The sequence below is a fragment of the Diadema antillarum genome, unplaced genomic scaffold (assembly GCF_040938485.1).
Source record: "Diadema antillarum isolate AM-2024a unplaced genomic scaffold, OU_Dant_1.0 seq00000870_RagTag, whole genome shotgun sequence".
NCBI lineage: Eukaryota > Metazoa > Echinodermata > Echinoidea > Diadematoida > Diadematidae > Diadema > Diadema antillarum.
Genome location: NW_027271736.1, coordinates 227,335 through 246,275, shown reverse-complemented (window position 1 = coordinate 246,275; position 18,941 = coordinate 227,335). Strand labels below are relative to the sequence as shown.

Here is an 18,941-nt window from a genome sequence, read left to right as displayed (position 1 = left end):
TCATTTGTACCACAAAACATCCTACCATATAAAGATTTTTGCAATAAAGCCTAAAATATATTAAAAGGAGATATCAGTATTTTTTTTCAATAAACCATAACTGTAGATGGTTTAGTTTGGAAACATTTTTATGACTCTTATTATTCACATTTTGTACATTTACTGATTCAAAATTTTTACAGCGGTTGTTCCTATCCCTAACTCACATTTTAGAACTATTTTAAAGCATTAATGCTGCGTTTTTGTTTATATATGCAAATGGTAAATTAAATGCCTTTAATGAAATATATTTAACATCCTCAGTCTATGTATATATGGAATCACCTGAAGAATAGAATACAACTGTATGTATATATTGTCCATAACTATGATATGCTTATTGCCCAACTTGTTTTTTTCTTTGAGTTATGTAATGAAAAGAAATTGTAACGATTTAATGATATAATTAAAGAGCAGTCTTTGTTTGATAGTACTTAATGTAGAGTTTTCAAGATGCTATCTGTGATATACATTTGTAACTACAGAGCGAAAATCGTGTTCAGTTCAAATGTTACCATATTTAAAGAAAATATTCTGGTTTTGGACTAAAATCTTGACTGGATATTCCTTCTCATATTTTTTTTCATTAACTCATTCAGACTACATGAGTTTTGATTTATCATAGTGATGCTTCATCTTTAGATACCTGGTACCCACAAGAAATGGCAACACCTTGGGACTGAAATGTTGTGGGAATTAAACTGTTGCTATTCTTGGACAGAGTTAAAAATGCCTCCTACATTGGAAACAACAACAACAACAACAAAATGTGTGATGTATCTTTTATTTAGTGTTTGGTTTTTCCTAGTTGGAATTTATCTCTTGCAACTTTCTATGGATATGCTTCTTGATAGCACTGCCATAAACACTTGAAGGAAAACTAAGCTGCACAATTGCATCCACAATAAATGAAATCCCTTGTTAAAAAAACAACAACAACTTTCATTTGTCATTTAATCAGACTTAATTTTGTAACAATGTCCTGCTAGTTAGCCCAAATTAAGTTTTTTTTATTATGTTCAGGTATCTATTGCACATACATATCTGTACAGTATGCAGCATCTGTAGAAGAAAGACCGACAACTTAGAAGTAATGTGCTTACAGTGTACTCTCACTAAAAGAGAATAGGCCTTATGTTAGACAAAGAGAAAATCAGAGTCAGTGTCACTGAAACTACAATATAGAATATCCCTTACCAATGGTGACTGGACAATATAAGGTGTATCACTTGCCTCTCTAAAATGACAAACTACAGATCATCTTTCCCATACTGTACTTCTAAGTCATACCATGGACCTACAAAGTCCATGGTCATGCAGACACAAGACATCACCAAAATCGAGATCTGTCGATGAATGAGGCGGGTGAATTAGAAGCCGATGGATGTTGTCACTGTAATTGCTATGGTGTTAGCTTTCTACACCTGACCTTGATAACGCAGTACACACAACTCCCCCCCCCCCCCAACTTTCCACTTTCCACCCACCCCACAACTACAACAAACAAACAAACAGACAAACAAATCCATGACCACGGAATAAGCAGCACAGGGCAGCACTGGGATACGCCCACTTTAATCTTCGACACAGGGGCAGTTTTCTCACCCAGCTTTGAATGAAAATATTACAAAAATGTGCACAAATGAGTATTCACCTACGTATTGGTCTCACCTTTCTACACATACTGCATACTGATAACATATCTACATTTATGTACATGTAGGGAATTGATTGTCCTGACATTGCTTAAAACTGTGACAACTGATTTCTAGGCTAACAGCCAGGAGAAAATGGAAGAAGTATTACAAAATTTCGAGAAAAAAAAATATATCAAAAGAGACTAGATGGCAGCGAACAAAGCAGACCCACATAATGACCCAAAGAAAGTAGTTGTTTGTATCATTAAAAAGTGTCAGGATTGATGATTTTAGTGATTTTTACATACATTCCTCCAATCTTTACCACTGTTCCTGCTAGGAATAGTGATACGTTACTTCAGCAATGCAGCTTTGCTGCTTTTCATTACTGTTGAAATAAAAAAAAACAATTTAATTTCATCTCGTTGTCTCGACTGTGTTGAGTCTAATGCTTTAATTGCTCAATTATCTGATTGGTATGTTTGTCTTGCTCTCCATCTTTGTAGAGCACAATGCTCTATGTTTCTGTTATCTCTTCTACTGACATTGCCCCTCTGAACTGAATCATGATTATCTAGTGGTATCATTTTATGATACCATGACCATGAATACAGTTACCACGGAGAGGAGTCATCTCAGCAATTAAATGGTCTTAAAGGGAAGGTAAACCCAAAGAACAATGTGGATTGAGTGAAAGCAGCAACATTAGTAGAACACATCAGTGAAAGTTTGAGGAAAATCGGACAATCGATGCAAAAGATATGAATTTTTAAAGTTTTGGTGTTGGAACCGCTGGATGAGGAGACTACTAGAGGATATGACGTATGAGTGGACAACGATACAAAGAAAATATAAAGGAAATTCAACAAAAATTCACTTTTCTAGAATTATGAAAGAGCAATGGACCAACCGCTTTCAGAAAGCAGGGGGAATAATTGCTACCCTTAACATTATGCCAATATCAAGTTGATGGAATTTGTAAATTTCATGAAAAATGGATTTTTGTAGAATTTTCTTTATATTTTCTAGGTATTGTTGTCCACTCATACGTCATAACCTCTAGTAGTCTCCTCATCCAGCGGTTCCAACATCAAAACTTTAAAAATTCATAACTTTTGCATCGATAGTCCGATTTTCCTCAAACTTTTACTGATGTGTTCTACTAATGCTGCTGCTTTCACTCAATCCACATTGCTCTGGGGTTTATCTTCCCTTTAAGGCTCCTGCCTCACTTCTTTACTGGTCAGCAAACCATGACAAAAAGCCAGATAAATCTTAAGTAAGTAACTAAATATAGCAACAGCTTTCATTGTCTGTTTACTACACATATCATTTGTCAGATGGAGTGTCTTTAAATGAACGATAGCCTCGCTGACATTTGAAAAAGGAAAATCAGTTTCAACAAGGTCAATTCTCACACAGAAATTACCACTCTGTGGATTGGGATGCCCCAAAATCCACCTTATTCATTGCCGTTGAACACATGGTCAAAATAACATTTCCAAGCTGCAAGACAGAGCAATCCTAATTACTAATAAAAGGTGGGGCCCACTTTTTATCACTATCAATTTGTTCTGATTTCTTTTTGGGTGTCTCAGCCATTCGAAAACCAATTTTCATCAAATAAACTTTGAATTCCTTTTAGAATGGTATGCTCTGTACTATTAATTTTATGAAGTGGTTTCTTGGTATCTCGCAAAAAAAAAAAAAAAAATTAAAAGCCCAATCCTCATCTCTACCAATACTATACCATCCCTTTAAAACAATGACTTGAGAATGACTCTGGCTTGGGTACCTCTCCCAAGGTTTAGTGTGGCTAGTAAGATAATGGGATTACAAAAAGAAAATCCATCTTTTTCTTGTTTTTTTTTTGTTTCAAATGATATTCATAAACATTGCATCAGGGGGGTTTACATGGCAGTTTGAGAGTGAGGTTTGCATTGCGATCCAAATCTCACTAATTTGACTGTGTGAACGCCTAGCAAGCCACTTGCCATTAATTTATATAATAGTAATTTTTTTTTTTGAAAAAATTTGGATCACAAATCCAAATAGAAGGGATCGTTTTATTTCCAGCCTGAACATGCCCTTTGATAATATTGTGTCAATCTGGGAGTTTAATGACTTCCTGTCTTCCACTCATCCCAAGGACAACGGACCCTGGTTCCTCATATTTCTCCAGGCATTGTTGATAAAAGGAGGTTAAATAAGGGGTAATACAGCATAAATCATTTCCCTTTCCTACATCTATGCCAGCTAAAAGGAGTGCATTGCCCTTACAAAGTGTAATCTACACCAAGTTCAAGAGGACTCTGATGAATACAGTAAAATCGGATGAACAGAATAAAAGAAATTTTATAAAAATTGGACTTTAGACAATTATGAAAGTTGTTAAATTTCACCCATTTTTGCACACATTGGAAGAGGATATTACTACCTTGCAATTCTCACCATTGGCTTTGCTCACAATTATCAATTAGAATTTTGTTTTAAGTGTGCAATTCAGCAACTAATCTCTCATTTCTTTTCAGTATAAAATCATATTACCTATTTCTGAGGAAAACTTTTGCTCTTTCCTACCTTTGAAATTCATTTAAACATGAAGCAATATTTCTGTCAGTTACGTAATCAATTCACAAATTTCTGTGACCCCATGAAATTCACAAAATAAGACTGCAGTGAGATGATGGCTAAAAAATTACATGCACTCATCTTCATAGATGATACTTTGTTTTTAAATTGTACACAAACAATAAAAAATTCGGAAGAAATTCTTGTATTTTAACAGATGTTTAGGTTTCAACTGATCATTGTGGTCTATAAATGCATTCTTGTTATTTATCACCACAGTAAAAGAACCAATTTTTCGAAAGAAATAGGCCTATCTATTTTAACAGTCACCAACAAAGAGCATGTAACAGTATTCTTTCTTGGTAGCTGAATAATAGAGCAACAGATGAGCAGTATCAAGCAGAGATACTCAGCACAATATCTAGAGTCAAGGAGAGTCACACAAAAGCATTGTACGTACTGCAGAAATACATAGCGTTGTATGTCTGTATCAATGTCTGTCTGTGTTCCTGACTCTTTCACAGTTCCCTTAAAATCTTGATGGTTGTTTCTGAGAACCTGTACGGGTTATGTACACTGTTTATATTATATTGTGCATCACATAATGCCAAGAGAGAGAAGCTAAAAGCTCTAAGGAAAGTGGATTAAAGAGAGAGGAAATTGTAAGCCGACACAGCAGGATGATGATAGTGCAGTTAGTTGCTGAGTCCATTCAAGTATTGCAATTCAATTACAATTTCATGGACCTGGAATCAGTTGAATCACTCTATGTCAAATGTTCAGTCGAAATAGTGGGAGGGTCCCCATTGACTACGATTCCCAGCTTCACTTAAAGCATGGTCATAACGGACTATATCCTTGAATAGTCTCACGAAGTCTGGCAACCCTTTTAGTGGGGTGATCTGTTTTGCAATACCAGTCTACAAAGTGCTGGGAACCAATGTGTGACAGGTTCTGCTTACCCCGCCCCCTGTCGGTATGGCCTTGATTCCCAAGAGACCTCAAGTAACATGGAAATTGCATAGGCCTACAGGCAAACGGGAGTACGAACCTCTCTTCTGATGTCAAGAAATGTACTGTAAAATGCACACAAAAATACTTCTCTCCAATATATGCACTGAACGCCATCGCGAAAATTTCATTTCACAAAATAGGCTGTTCGCTCCAATTCACAAAAATTTCACAAAGCGAATATACAATGTATGTTGTTTTACAGTATATAGGCCTTCAGTAATAACTTGTTGAGATCAGAAAACCCAACAAGAAAGCTTTGTTTTTGCTGATGTGCACGTCAACAAAGTCACAATACTTAGAAAATCCCCATGGAATCCCACTTTCTTTGCTCATTTTTCCACAACTTAAAAAATTCATACAATTGAACACACATATATTCGTACATGTACGCAGAACTCATGGTTATGGCGTCTATTAAGGAACTGTGACATGATTCAATATCTCAACGACAAAAATATTAGAAAGGTCATTCATAATTGCATATCTGCGATATAAAATGGCCAAAAGAACAAAGTTATTGTCATCATGATAAACTAGCCAAATCAGTACACTGTACATACCAACCAAACATGCCTTCTGTGTATTCAAAAAATGCTTTTATTCCAAGATGGTTTACAAATTCACAAAATACATAGCAAACCACAGTCGATATGTTACAATATAGAGACGATATTTGCATGAAATGTGGCTGTACATAAACACCTATAAATTTCTATCTTTAGTCATCTATGACAGAGTTTATCAACAAAAAGCTTCATAAAGAATTCTGACACTGTAGGCCTATATGATAAATGCTGAAAATTTTAACACATTGGTACATATGCAAAAATATTAACCCTAGTCCTGATATGAATGTGACATGCAAGCATACATTTCTCCATTCAGTACTTTACACAAATTTAACCACTTGTGATATTGTCGGGAAGTCCCAATTCTCGAAAAATTAGACTCGCTGAATATATGGCATAGATGACAGTATAACCCGATCAGAATGGGTGTCTGGATACTACCAGTAATTGATAATGACTACAATGAACCTAATCCTACCGTAAGACTTTCTCGTGTCACCATGGCCTTCCCACTGGAATGAATGAAGTGGGCTTGCTCAGGATTACAACCACATCAGGTTTGAATGGATTACGGAATGCCGATGAAAAGGCTTGGTAAGTTAAAGCTAAATGCCTGGGTACACAGAGGGTTTAAATGATTCAACATAAACTAGTTTTATTCCAATGGTGGCATACACAAAAGGTGTATCAATGGCTTGCTTTTATCGAAACAGTCACTGCTACCAGAGTCGCAAGTGGGTTCATCTTCAGGGAAGTTCAATATTTATATCTAGTGGTATTTCAAAATGCAAAATATTTTCATCAAAAAGTCCACATTGTGTGCCATGAGAACACTTGTTGTCATCATACTTTCGATCAGGACAACTTCTGATCTTTGCATCAGTGTTTTGCACTTTGATACCATGTTCCAAATATCATGACCTACTTTCAACAACTGAAAGTTTTAATGCTGAATAAGGAATTCCCACATTTGTGCAGTAACTGTTGGAGGAAATGTTTATACTTCTTCTGGATTGAATATTTTACAGACTACATTGTAGTAACACAACTTTCTTACAATCCTCATCTATCTGAGGTAATAGTGCAAACCCTTAAATGTCAAGAAACAGTATTGATTTACTGCATTACAAGGTGCTGGCATGCTACAAACGGACAGAGTTCAAAGGTCATAGGGAGCTTAAGGGGCTTAACCCTGCAGAGATGTTTCAAGGGAACTGTCAAGGTTGTTAGCTCAGACTACAAGAATAGCTTTCTGAAGTGCAGTGCATTATAGACAATGCAATGCAACAATTCTTGTTTCAAATAGATAACAACATCAAATATATTTTTATGTCTATTATCAAAAGGAGCTGCTACTGTAAATTCTATTATTCACATATTGCACACATGTTGGAGAGTGTCTCTTACTCTTCCAAACCATATGTATGCAATGTCAGCTGAGAACACATAACAAATAGATCGGAAAACAATTTAATTTCTTGAAAAACAGAACTGCACTACGAAAGCACGATGTTGATTTGTAGCATGTGTACAACATTCTGTTTAATATACCAGGGTAGCAAGTAAAGATTATTGGAAATCAGTGAATGCTGCAAAGAAGGTCAACACAAAGTTTCTCTTTGTTTCTATACATAGCACATCTTTAGTACTAGTCACATCCAATTTTAGTTCCCTCATCTCTGTTTCAAGTTTCACAAGACATGAACAGGAGCACAAGGAAGGTGTACACGCTGAACCCACATAAATGAGAGGACAATTACCAAGACCTCTCTCACTCACTGCACATGAACGACTCACAGTCCTGTGGAACTCACCATCCATTTGACTGTTTTCTTCAGCCTCATAGGCACGGGGAGAAAGTTTTACCAGGGAGGTGGAAGAAAGATGGAGTGTGCTCTTCTGAGTTTCCTTTGAAGTCATGCGTGGCCCCGACAGCGTTTTTTTCCCCCTCCCGTAATCCCATTACTCACGCTCGGCGCACTGCAAGTCGTAAATCTTGTGGCGGAAATCACGACGCGAAATGCATTGTGGTCGGGGAATAAAATGGCGTCCTACGGTGTAACACAGAACTCTAGAGTGTATTCTGTAAAGCAGTGGTGTAAGCAGTGGTGGTGGTTCTGGCGATCGTGATTTTGACGGAGACGAGTTTGTTGAGGAGGAATTGCTTTTAGCAAATTCAAAATCACATTGACACAGCAACTTAACGAAATTTGATTTGCAATTGAAACTGAAACTCAGAAAGTTAGATGGGCCTTGGCTTGGAAATTGGAGGCCAAGGCAAGGGCAAGGCTCAGGACCTCAGGTACGCTGCCTAGCAAAAGCATACCTAACGTTAGTCCTAGCTAGTAGACTCTAGTATTTCACAAACTAGAATCTAACTAGCTCCAGAGGTGTACTCTACTACTTTTTAATTCAATTTTTTTGTAACGTTAGCATGGGGTAGAGTCAAGTAGATTACCGGTATTTACCGATGAATGATCGAGGGAGAGTGAGGCGAAACACTGTATACTAAGCTCTGTTTTTCCCCCTAAAATATACTTACAGCATCATACATCTAGGCTTTTATAGATATCATCTTTAATTCTCTACGGAAAATTATCATAATTAAGGCTGATATGTCTAATTTACACTTTTTAACACTCAACTTTCCATTCCAATATGTATTTACTAGTAACTCAAATTCACCGAAACAACGGCAACGAACGCTGTCCCGACGCCTACTCGGCGGCCCTACAACAACCCGACGAGTACGCTGAAAAGCCCCAGCTCGCTCGGGTGCAGACGAAAAAAAAAAAACCCGCCTCGGTCTCTATGAAGCACTACTTTTACACTCGAACTGTGTGAAAACACGCCCGAACACGCTCATGTAACTTATATCATTTTGAAGATCAAGGTCAGGCCTACCTCTCTAACTATAAAAAAATTGCGGAAATGTGCGGGATTTCTCATAATCGATACAAAAACAATATGATGACATCTCTAGCGCACAAAACTTACTGCTCAGTAACTCCATTGTTTGTGTACCGATTTCGCTGGTTCAAACGGCAATCTCCTCAGCACAGTCTGCTGAACCAGCGAAAGGTATAGACATAACACGCTACCCAATTCTTGAGCCATAAGTTGTAGCTTTCGAAGGGGGACGTCTTTCACTGAATGTAATAGACTGCCAAAATTTTGAATATGACGTCATATTGTCGGTGCCACGCATCGCTTCAAAGCCCGATTTTTACGAGCGTGTGTTTGTGGAAGGCCTGGAAAGGAGATCATGTTGCGTCACTCTAGTGCGCCGGAGGGTGATGGGTGGACCGATAAGGCCAGATTTTGACATATTTATCACAGAATGAGGGTTGGATTTCAAGACGTTAATCGGTGTAAGACCACTTGATTTTTTCTCTGAGGGAAGCTCTCAGAGTGCCATCTCCATCTTTTCCACCTCCCTGGTTTTACCACGCTCGTTGTTTGTTCACGGAAGGCATTAGTAACCACAGGTATGCAAAGTGCACCCTACTTTCTTCACTGCAAAAATGTAATCAGGGAACTACGAGTAGCTCTCGGTCCACAGAGAGTTGTTTTGTACTGGGAAGCTGTGCTTCCATGAATTCCATTTAAGAGGAAATACTCAAGATTGCAGTAATCTTGGACCCTGATAGGTAACAAAATCAATGTAAATGCATGCACTGATACTGACCTTCACTGCAGGTAAAACTGACACAGTAATATTGGCCAACTCTGTTACATTTTGCTATTTTGTTCAGAAAAGAAATCATCTACCCTGACTTACCTAGCTCAAGTTTCTGCACACTTAGTCAATTTTTCCACCTTTGTCACTATTAAGAATACAGTGAACAACCCACGCTTGTATAACTTGCTATTAAAGTCCCCATTCTGAGGATACTCTCCAGCATGCTTACCAGGTCTTTATAATAATTTTAATAAAACACTGGGAGGAAATTGAGGAAAAATCCTACAGTATTTTCGATAATATGCAGCTTTGCAAATCATCTGGTGCGATGTTAAACAGCACTGCGTAAAATTCATTTGGGGATCAATACGATGAAATTAACTTTTATCTTTATGACCTACACTGTGTAAGAAACATTTTCCTGACATTAACCTCACAAACTTACCATAAAACAAAACAAACAAGCCTCAAATAGGAAGTGTGTACAATGCTTGTCAGGATATCTGCTGAAACAGAATAAAAACACAGCTCTACGGATTACTTTTTCACTTTTTCGTATCCTAAACCCCACATGGAACAGGGGAGTTTTGTAATGTAGCATGTAATCTGATTGTTAGATATGCACAACCAAGGGAACAAAAACTGTTCCTCGACAACATGAAAGTTTGGCCGAGCTTGTCCCACCATATGTACAACAAGGTGTGTACAACAAACAAATACATAATAGACTTGGGGTTCAGGCCTCACGCTCCTAATTCAACTCGCGCATTGCCTACCGGGAAGGCAGTACAAAGATGAGGTAATGTTATTTTTTACCAAAAAAATCATAAAAAATCAGTCAAGTGGAAAATTGCCACTTTTGGTAGTGTTTGACATTGCTTGAGGACAGGAGCTTCTGCAGGTTATGAAGAAGTTGAATGAATCAGGGTTTTTGTATTTTTAATGATTTTTTATTGATGTATGAGGTAATTTTGCTATTTTTATCATTTTTGAGAGTGACTGGATGACTAGTCTCGTATGGAGGCTCTTAACTTTTTTTAGAGCTGGACAACATCCCAAAATATGTTGTTTGCTTGAAAGCAGAGAAAATTTCCCTTCATCTACTTCAATTTAAAAAAATTCTATGATTCGATTGATTTTTTATGATTCATGAAATATGCTGCATTTAACACAGGTTTATATGGGAGCCCGGAAAAGGAGCGTGAGGCCTATACTGTGAGACTGGTAGGCAGTGGGCATGAGAGTCGTCTGCTGGAATGCGATGTTCTCGCCAGCAAACGGCGTGCAGAGTGTACGGGAAGGTTCCCGGGGTTACTGCCATGGTACCTGCTAGCTTAAATTCGGAAATATTCTTTAAGGGGTAAGTCAGACCACTAGTAAACAAGTGTAGTCCTATTTCTAAGGTAGCCCTTGCCCTCAACTCTTACCATAGAACTAAAATTGAATCCATTGCCGACCCAAAGTTAGATTTCAGCCCCAAATCAGATTCTAACCCCAAATTTAACCCTAACATTAGCTTTTAAAACCCTTACCCTAACCCTAACCCAAACCCAAACCCTAACCCAACTCTAACCATAGCCCTAAAGTTGAATCCATTGCCGACCCAAAGTTAGATTTCAGCCCCAAATCAGATTCTAACCCCAAATTTAACCCTAGCTGTTAAAACCCTAACCCTAAAACCCTATTAACCCTAACCCTGTACTAACCCTAACCCTAACCTAACCCTAACCCTAACTAACCCTAACCCTAACTAACCCTAACTAGCCCTAACTAGCCCTAACTAGCCCTAACCCAAACCCTAACCCTAATCCAAACCATAGCCCTAAATGCCAACCCAAAGTAAGATTTCAGCCCAAAATCAGATTCTAACCCCAAATTTAACCCTAGCTGCCTAGTAATATGAACAAGGCTCAAATTTAACCCAGTCTACGCTAGTGTAGAACTCTAACGTTAGTCTAAAGTTAGACCGAGTAACTTACGCCCTAGCCCTCACCCTGCCTAGCTTCCCCTCGTCCTAACTGTGGGCCTATATCCTTAAGTTTACTTGTACACCTCAAAACTAGCACCCAGTGACAGTGTAACTGTATTATTTTCACTTTTACTGTGAAAATGGAGAGCTATGTGTGTAAAAACTGTGATGGACGTGCTTGGTCCCATGCAGACAGTGGTTTTTTGTGTTGGAAGTTTCCTTGCTGTACGAATTCATGTTCACGCACCAGCCAGGTGCCATTTATTCACCACTCATGGTCTACACATTCACTCCATTGCATTTCATTCTAAAAACGAACTCAGCATCATTCTCTCAGAAAAATGTAGCAGGACTATCAGTTTTCAAAGTGTCATAGTCATTTACTGACATTTAATGAATAATATATCTGTGTTACAGGTTGTCATACACAATATTCTGGTCCTTGATCTGAGGGAGCCAGCAGGTTTGTTCATGAACGTTTTTATACAACAGTGTTTGTTTGTTTGTTTCTTTCTTTCTTTCTTTCTTTCTTTCTTTCTTTCTTTCTTTCTTTGTTGTTGTTTTTTGAGGGGGGGGGGTGTTTTATGGCGACAAGCAAGAAGATTTGGATATGAATGCGGAAGAGTGGAGCAAACATTATTCCAAACAGTTAGAAATTAAGATGGACAAGAGAGCGGGTGATGATCCAGTGGTATGCTGGCCTTTTACAGGCCGAGTCAGTAAGGCTGTGACCATGTAAATGTGTTGGAATAATAATACTGGAGAACAGTGAATAAAGAACACTTGCATTCTGACTCCAGATCAAAGCAGTCAAGCATCTCACTAACCCCACAAAACATAAAATGTATAAACCTGTACTCATGCTCTCTGTTGTTGCCCTTATGTAGGGCCATTCTGTAGGCATGTCCTGGAACCCCCCCCCCCCCCCCCCCACATTTCCCATCCTATCTTATTCTATCCTTCATATTCTAACCTCTGTGAACTCTAATCCCTACCTTATATCGAGTTTTACAGTGATATATATTTTTAAAGTACATCATAGTATATTTATGGCCTGGTGGTGGGCTCAAATGCTCCATGGAACAGTGAAATTGAACTTCCCTTTCTTGCTCATTGAACTTAAATATTTACCTTGATATAATATGAATAATTATTTTGATATTTTGGGAGGTTTTCAGGGTATCCAGCATTTAAACCTTCAAACTGGACTGAATGAATGTCATTGAATTATTGTCTATTTGGGCCCTACATTCAATTTCACCGAACCCAAGGTATAATGCCAGCAAAGGGTGCATTGATTGGATTTCAGTACATGGTGCATTGTAGCTTGATGGGGTCCACTCTGCTGAAAACAAGCATGAAATGTAGAAAGTTTTATATCGTTGTAGTCGGAATTAATATCTCTACAAGATGAAAACGTTCAAAAAGTGTTTGGAAGCACTTGACTGCTCCATAGGCCTCACGCTCCTAATTCAACTCGCGCATTGCCTACCGGGAAGGCAGTACAAAGATGAGGTAATGTTATTTTTTACCAAAAAAATCATAAAAAATCAGTCAAGTGGAAAATTGCCACTTTTGGTAGTGTTTGACATTGCTTGAGGACAGGAGCTTCTGCAGGTCATGAAGAAGTTGAATGAATCAGGGTTTTTGTATTTTTAATGATTTTTTATTGATGTATGAGGTAATTTGCTATTTTTATCATTTTTGAGAGTGACTGGATGACTAGTCTCGTATGGAGGCTCTTAACTTTTTTTAGAGCTGGACAACATCCCAAAATATGTTGTTTGCTTGAAAGCAGAGAAAATTTCCCTTCATCTACTTCAATTTAAAAAAATTCTATGATTCGATTGATTTTTTATGATTCATGGAATATGCCGCATTTAACACAGGTTTATATGGGAGCCCGGAAAAGGAGCGTGAGGCCTTCAATGTCAGTTCCACAAGACCTAGAGCCTACAAGGCAAATGAAAGAATTGTATACCTGCAGAGATCATCCAAAGAGACATATTTATTGAGTCAGCACTCATAGTTCCAAAATCAACAGTTGAGAACTGGTGGTGCCACTGTTCAAATCTCATGCTAGGAACTGTCATCACTTCAGTGTTTGTTTTGGGGTTTTTTGGTTCTTTTTTTTGTTTGTTTGTTTGTTTTTGCTGTTGTTTTGTTTTGTTGTGTGTTTTGTTTTGCTTTGTTTTGTTTTGTTTTGTTTTGTTTTGTTTTGTTTTTTGGGGGGGGGTTAATTGTAAAAACAGCTCTGCATATGAAATGAAATGAGAGTGTGCAACCCCAAATATGAATTGATGCCTGCCATATTTTGCTCTATAAAGAGATACTAGTAATTACCGGCATCCTTGGATGAAAAAGAGATCTGGCTTGTACTTACTGTTCTGGACACCTCCGTCAGGTCATAATTATCAATATTAACTCTTCCATCTCCCCCTCCAGTCTTGAAGGTAATGTTGTGGTTTGCCCCAGTTTGGAAGATGAGGTGTCCATCATTGGTGACAATATTCGGTCTGTAAAGAAAGATGAGCAACAAAAAAAAATCATGCATATAAGTGAAAACCATGGGAAGCGAAGGTCACCTGGTTGATGGCATCCCTGTTCACATCACTGTTCTTTGTGGGGCTCTGCCTGCCATAGACTCAGTCTCAGACTTATCAAATCTCTAGATAAGCTTAGTCTCACATTATATTGAGTTCAATAAGGGCTTGGGCGAAGTTCTTGTCTGACCTCATTCTGAGTCTAAACCTAAATCGGAGATGATTTGCATGGAGTAACAAACAAATTAGACTTGTAAATGTTTGAACAAGAGTGTGAACATGGCCAGACTCCCTTTAGGCTGAATTCAAGCTTCCACTCCCTTTTCACACTACAGCTAACTCCAGGGATCAATTGCAACGTGTACCATTACCATGTTCACATGATATTGCCCCTCCTGATTGAACCCCCAAGTGGGAACTGTTGTGACTTTTTCCCCCCGTTTTTTGTGCTGCTGTATGAACTTGAACAGTATGCACACCTGATGCACAGGGAGTTGGGATTTTCAGACCATAGCGTGCATCACCAAATTCAGTAATGGCTCCATCCCGAGGATGGGGCAGCCCCAGCAAATTTGTAAACATTTTGCATGTGAATGGAAAGTGGGCTTGTTCAAACAACTGACTTTCTTACATTCGTGACTACTGAATTGTTCAAACCCATGCTTGAAGACTTCTTATTGAATGGCTTCTGTTCAACCTGTCCGACACAAACAACTTTCTTGGCATGCTATAGATTCTCAAGTAAAAAAGCTCAACTATCTAAAAACAAAACAACAACAACCACATGAGGTACACTAGATACACTGTACCTAAGTATTTCTGTTGGGATGATTACACTACTGAAAAATGATCACTGAAACTTTGGAATTAAAAAGGGAATGCAGTCAAGCACAAGTACTGAGTAAAGTCAGTATACATACTGGTAATTGGTATAATGCACCTTGTGTGTGCTATTATAGACAAACTTGAAGAACAAGATGCACTGAATCATTGGACTGTGCAGGACAGATGTTCACGTAGACCAGATGCTTTCAGTGAACAAACACAGAGAGCCATTTGGTAACCACATTCTACAAAATCCTATTACATCACAGGACACACAATTCTCAGAAAGGGGAAAAATTCTGAGAGCTTGGCGGGCACCAATTTCAGAGTTCTCCAATGTGGTGACATAACATTTGCTCTTACGACAATTGCTCCAGTCTTATTTTCTCCAAGGACTTCGGGATATATACAGCTGTATGGTTGTGATAGCTTTGTAGGTTTAGTTTGATGTGTGGATTAGGATCAGGGTTAGGGTTATTTTTGTGGGTAGAATTCATGTTTGGCTTAGCATGCAGATATTTCATTTGAGCAATTGCTGCAGGAGCAAATACATGTCAACAAGAAAAAGGAAAAAATAAAAGGTAGCCCTAAACTACATTGTAATTAGGAACTTTAAATTTTTGGTGTGTTTTTTGTGTAGTAAAGTGTATCCATTCCCATCCCTTGACAGATTTAAGAAAATGGCATAATAATTCAGTATACCATAGAAGTTTTTTTTTTTTTTTTTTTTTTTTTTTTTTTTTTTTTTTTTTTTTTTTTTTATTAGCAGATTCAACAAGAGAGGAGTGAGAATCTATCTGAATTTGAATCTGAACAGGAAAATCACAGCCATTCATCTGGCCACCGACTTTAATAATTGATTCCAGTCCAGTTATCCATACGAAATAAGTTTATGTACATCTAAAAATTTTCAGAGGCAGAATCACAAACCTAAATACGTTTGAAGCATTTTCAGGCGTTGGATATACATGTACACATGTAATGCAACCACGTTTTCCAGCGCATTTAGAAACACCAATTGGAAAACACCATTCAAAGGACATTTTGAAAAGCGTTGGAGACCAACATTGCCTTTCTGCGAGTAGATAAAACACGATGCCGTTTTGAAACACATTTATGTCTCAAGGTCAACTACTAACCAGCTGTTTCCGGTTGCTGAGAAAACTGTGCACCATTTGTTTTTCTATCCGTTATTTGTGTGTGAATGTTTGGTGGTATGCAGTTGACCTTGAACTCGTACTTACCAGGTCAAATAGCACAAAGCAGCTGCTCAGTGGCAAAACTTGAATTGTGATTGCACGATGGTTAGATAAACGGGACACCCATAGAATCGCATTTTAAACCACATTCGTAAACCGCCATTTAAAACATGTTTTAAAACATGATTCTCTTTCTCGTGTTCGATAAATGCAGCCATGGTCTGATACGAAAGAGTAAACTTTATGTAAACAACAGTAAAAATTTGATCAAAGTCAGATAATATTTAGGGAAGTCATGAAATTGTGAGGTTTCACTTATTTCTGCAGAACAATTCTCATATAAATGATAGGAATTATGCTAATGAGTGAGCTGATGATGTCATAACCACACAATCATCCACTGATTTTGTTTAATAAAAATGGTGACAATTCAATGTTTCTGTTATTAAAATGTACAAAAATGATGTTATTCCTGGTTGAATAACTTCAGAATAATGATCAGTTAGGATGATGTGAGACTGGGGTAGAATTGAGAAACATTTTGAATGAAATACTAAGTACTGGACAGTGGACATTTAAAAATTTTACATACAAACTATGAGGAAACACACACACACACACACACACACACACACACAAACCCACATCACATGCATGTATTGTTTAGACACCAAGAGTCACCAGAATGATTTTCATAAAGAAGTTTGATTTGGAATGCTTGCATGTACCTACCACTACTCTGCTCTGGAAATCAAAAAAAAAAAAAAAAAAAAGTAAGGCACTTTTCTGTGCCACACTAACAACTGGAGAGCTCTGACACTTAAAAAGAGGGTCACATTTATCAAAAAGAAAAAACAATACTTATAAAATTCAAAATTTAGCAGTCTTACACGAACACATTTCAAGTGACTTTGATGTACAGACCCTCTTTGTAGATAAGGAACTTCACAGGTGTACAGCTCACAAATACTTAATTTTGACAAAAAAGGGGAGAAAGGACAGCCACTACACAGAAGAGCTGGTTGAAAAAAAAAAAAAAACAATCCTGGTAGCCTGGTATCCTGGCTGCACTACCAGGAATTCTGTAAAGAGGGGCGTAACTAATATTTTTGGTGCCACTTCCAGGTTTCACTTCATTTTTTTCTTTTTATTTCTTTTGGTTTTAACGAAAAATAAAGGGGGCGTGCGCCGGTTGCGCCCCCCTCTGGATCCGCCACTGCTATTTGATCTAAATTTTGATTCATGCCAACTAAAACTCAGGCAAGATCATTTAAATTCAGGCAATGAATGGTGAATGAATGAATGACATTTGACATTTGTGCCTACATTGTAGCTTTGACTCTTGGCTGCATCCATTATCTTCATAAAATCTGGCTTCAGACCATTGATTGATACTAGCAGGGGTAGTGGGACATTTTTTTTTTTGGGGGGGGGGGGGTGGGGGAGTGGGGCTGGGGGATGGTGGTCAAGGGTAAAACATTTCCCAGGTTATAGTTTCACAAGTCAGCCTCCTCCGCCCCCTCCTGTTCTGCAGTCCCAGACTAGCTTACTACTATGGTACTAGTACTAGTAGTGCCTAGCAGTACTAGATGTCTATGTACAATGTATCCCCAGTTCAATACATTAAATCCCATCCAACCCTCCCCCCCCCCCAAAAAAAAAAAAAAAAAAAAAAAATGTGAATGTGATTACCCTACTGAAAACACATTAACACAAGGTCATTGCCAATTTGGGTGATGGGCTGATAGCAGTAACTCAAAATCTAATGAATTTCTACCAGGAAGGAAACACTTGGAGGGTGAAAACAGAAAAACACACACACCACCACCAGATCGGCAGATGAGATAGATACAGTTAGTCAGAAGAACGAACTTCCAGAACAGAAGTTCATGGAAATGCAAAGGGTGCACACATGGTATGGCATGGGATAACATCAATACTGGAGAATAAAGGAGGTTCTTCACAAGATCCATTCGGTACACTTATAATATTATAACGTTTCCACTGTACTTTGAAGACTTGGCACACGTCCCGCTTCGTCCACGGGTTCCAATCCTGAGATAACGACATCCCTGTCGAAAGGGGCGGATCCCTCAAACAAGCTGGCTGACAAACGACGGTCGGCTCGACTCCCTACCCTGACGTTAGTCAGAACAGGGGTGTCGACATTTACTCGAGGCTTATTCGCAATGTTGCGAATCAGATGAACACTCGTCTATATAATGTATGTACGAGTAAAGAAACAAATAACTGAAATAATACTTTCACTTACTGGTTGTTATTGTCCGCTGCTCGTTTTTCCCGCGACTCTCCCAAGCACGCTCCTAGTCCTACCACAAGCAGAACGGCCATAAGTTCTGGCCATGATATATGCCACCTTGCGGTCATGGCACGAAGACGCTTTCACTCACTTGAAGAAACTTGAGTCGTTCATGAAAATCCTCTGACTGAACTGTAAAGAATAAGGGGTAAATCTCCAACTTGAGCAGTTCAATTCGAGCACCAACGCACACAAGGGCAAGCTCCTAACAGGATGTATACGTCCAGTGAGAAGTTGGAAGAGTTACATCAGTTCTCGAGGAGTACACGATGGCTTACGGAAGGCGGGGGCATGAACACTCGAAATGATGATGGAATATCGAATCGTGTGAGTGTGGTGTGTGTGGGTGAGCGAGCCGAGCCGCCCGCACGAGTAGGTCGATGGATACTGTGTACATTCGTACGAGATTATTATTACGAGTACGTGGAGGGGCTTGCACGCTAGCAGCCCCCCCCCCCCCCCCTTCACTTTGATCTACTGTGAGAACTGTACCGTGAGAGGATGTATGGAGAGCAGCGTAGACCATAATGTGCAATGTACATCGCCATTCTAAAACAAGCAGAAAGAAAATCA

General features: G+C 38.5%; 1 protein-coding gene across 1 annotated transcript in view; it reads right to left on the bottom strand.

Annotated features, from left to right (window-relative positions):
- LOC139740623 (cubilin-like) overlaps positions 1 to 18,620 on the bottom strand; it is a 113,483-nt gene extending 94,863 nt beyond the window's left edge. The window contains exons 1-2 of the mRNA XM_071651206.1: positions 18,321 to 18,620; positions 13,865 to 13,997 (exon numbers count right to left, since the gene is read on the bottom strand). Of these exons, the coding sequence (XP_071507307.1) occupies positions 13,865 to 13,997; positions 18,321 to 18,436 (249 nt within the window). The 5' untranslated portion in view covers positions 18,437 to 18,620. The remainder of the gene's footprint in view (positions 1 to 13,864; positions 13,998 to 18,320) is intronic.
- Positions 18,621 to 18,941: the final 321 nt, after the last annotated feature.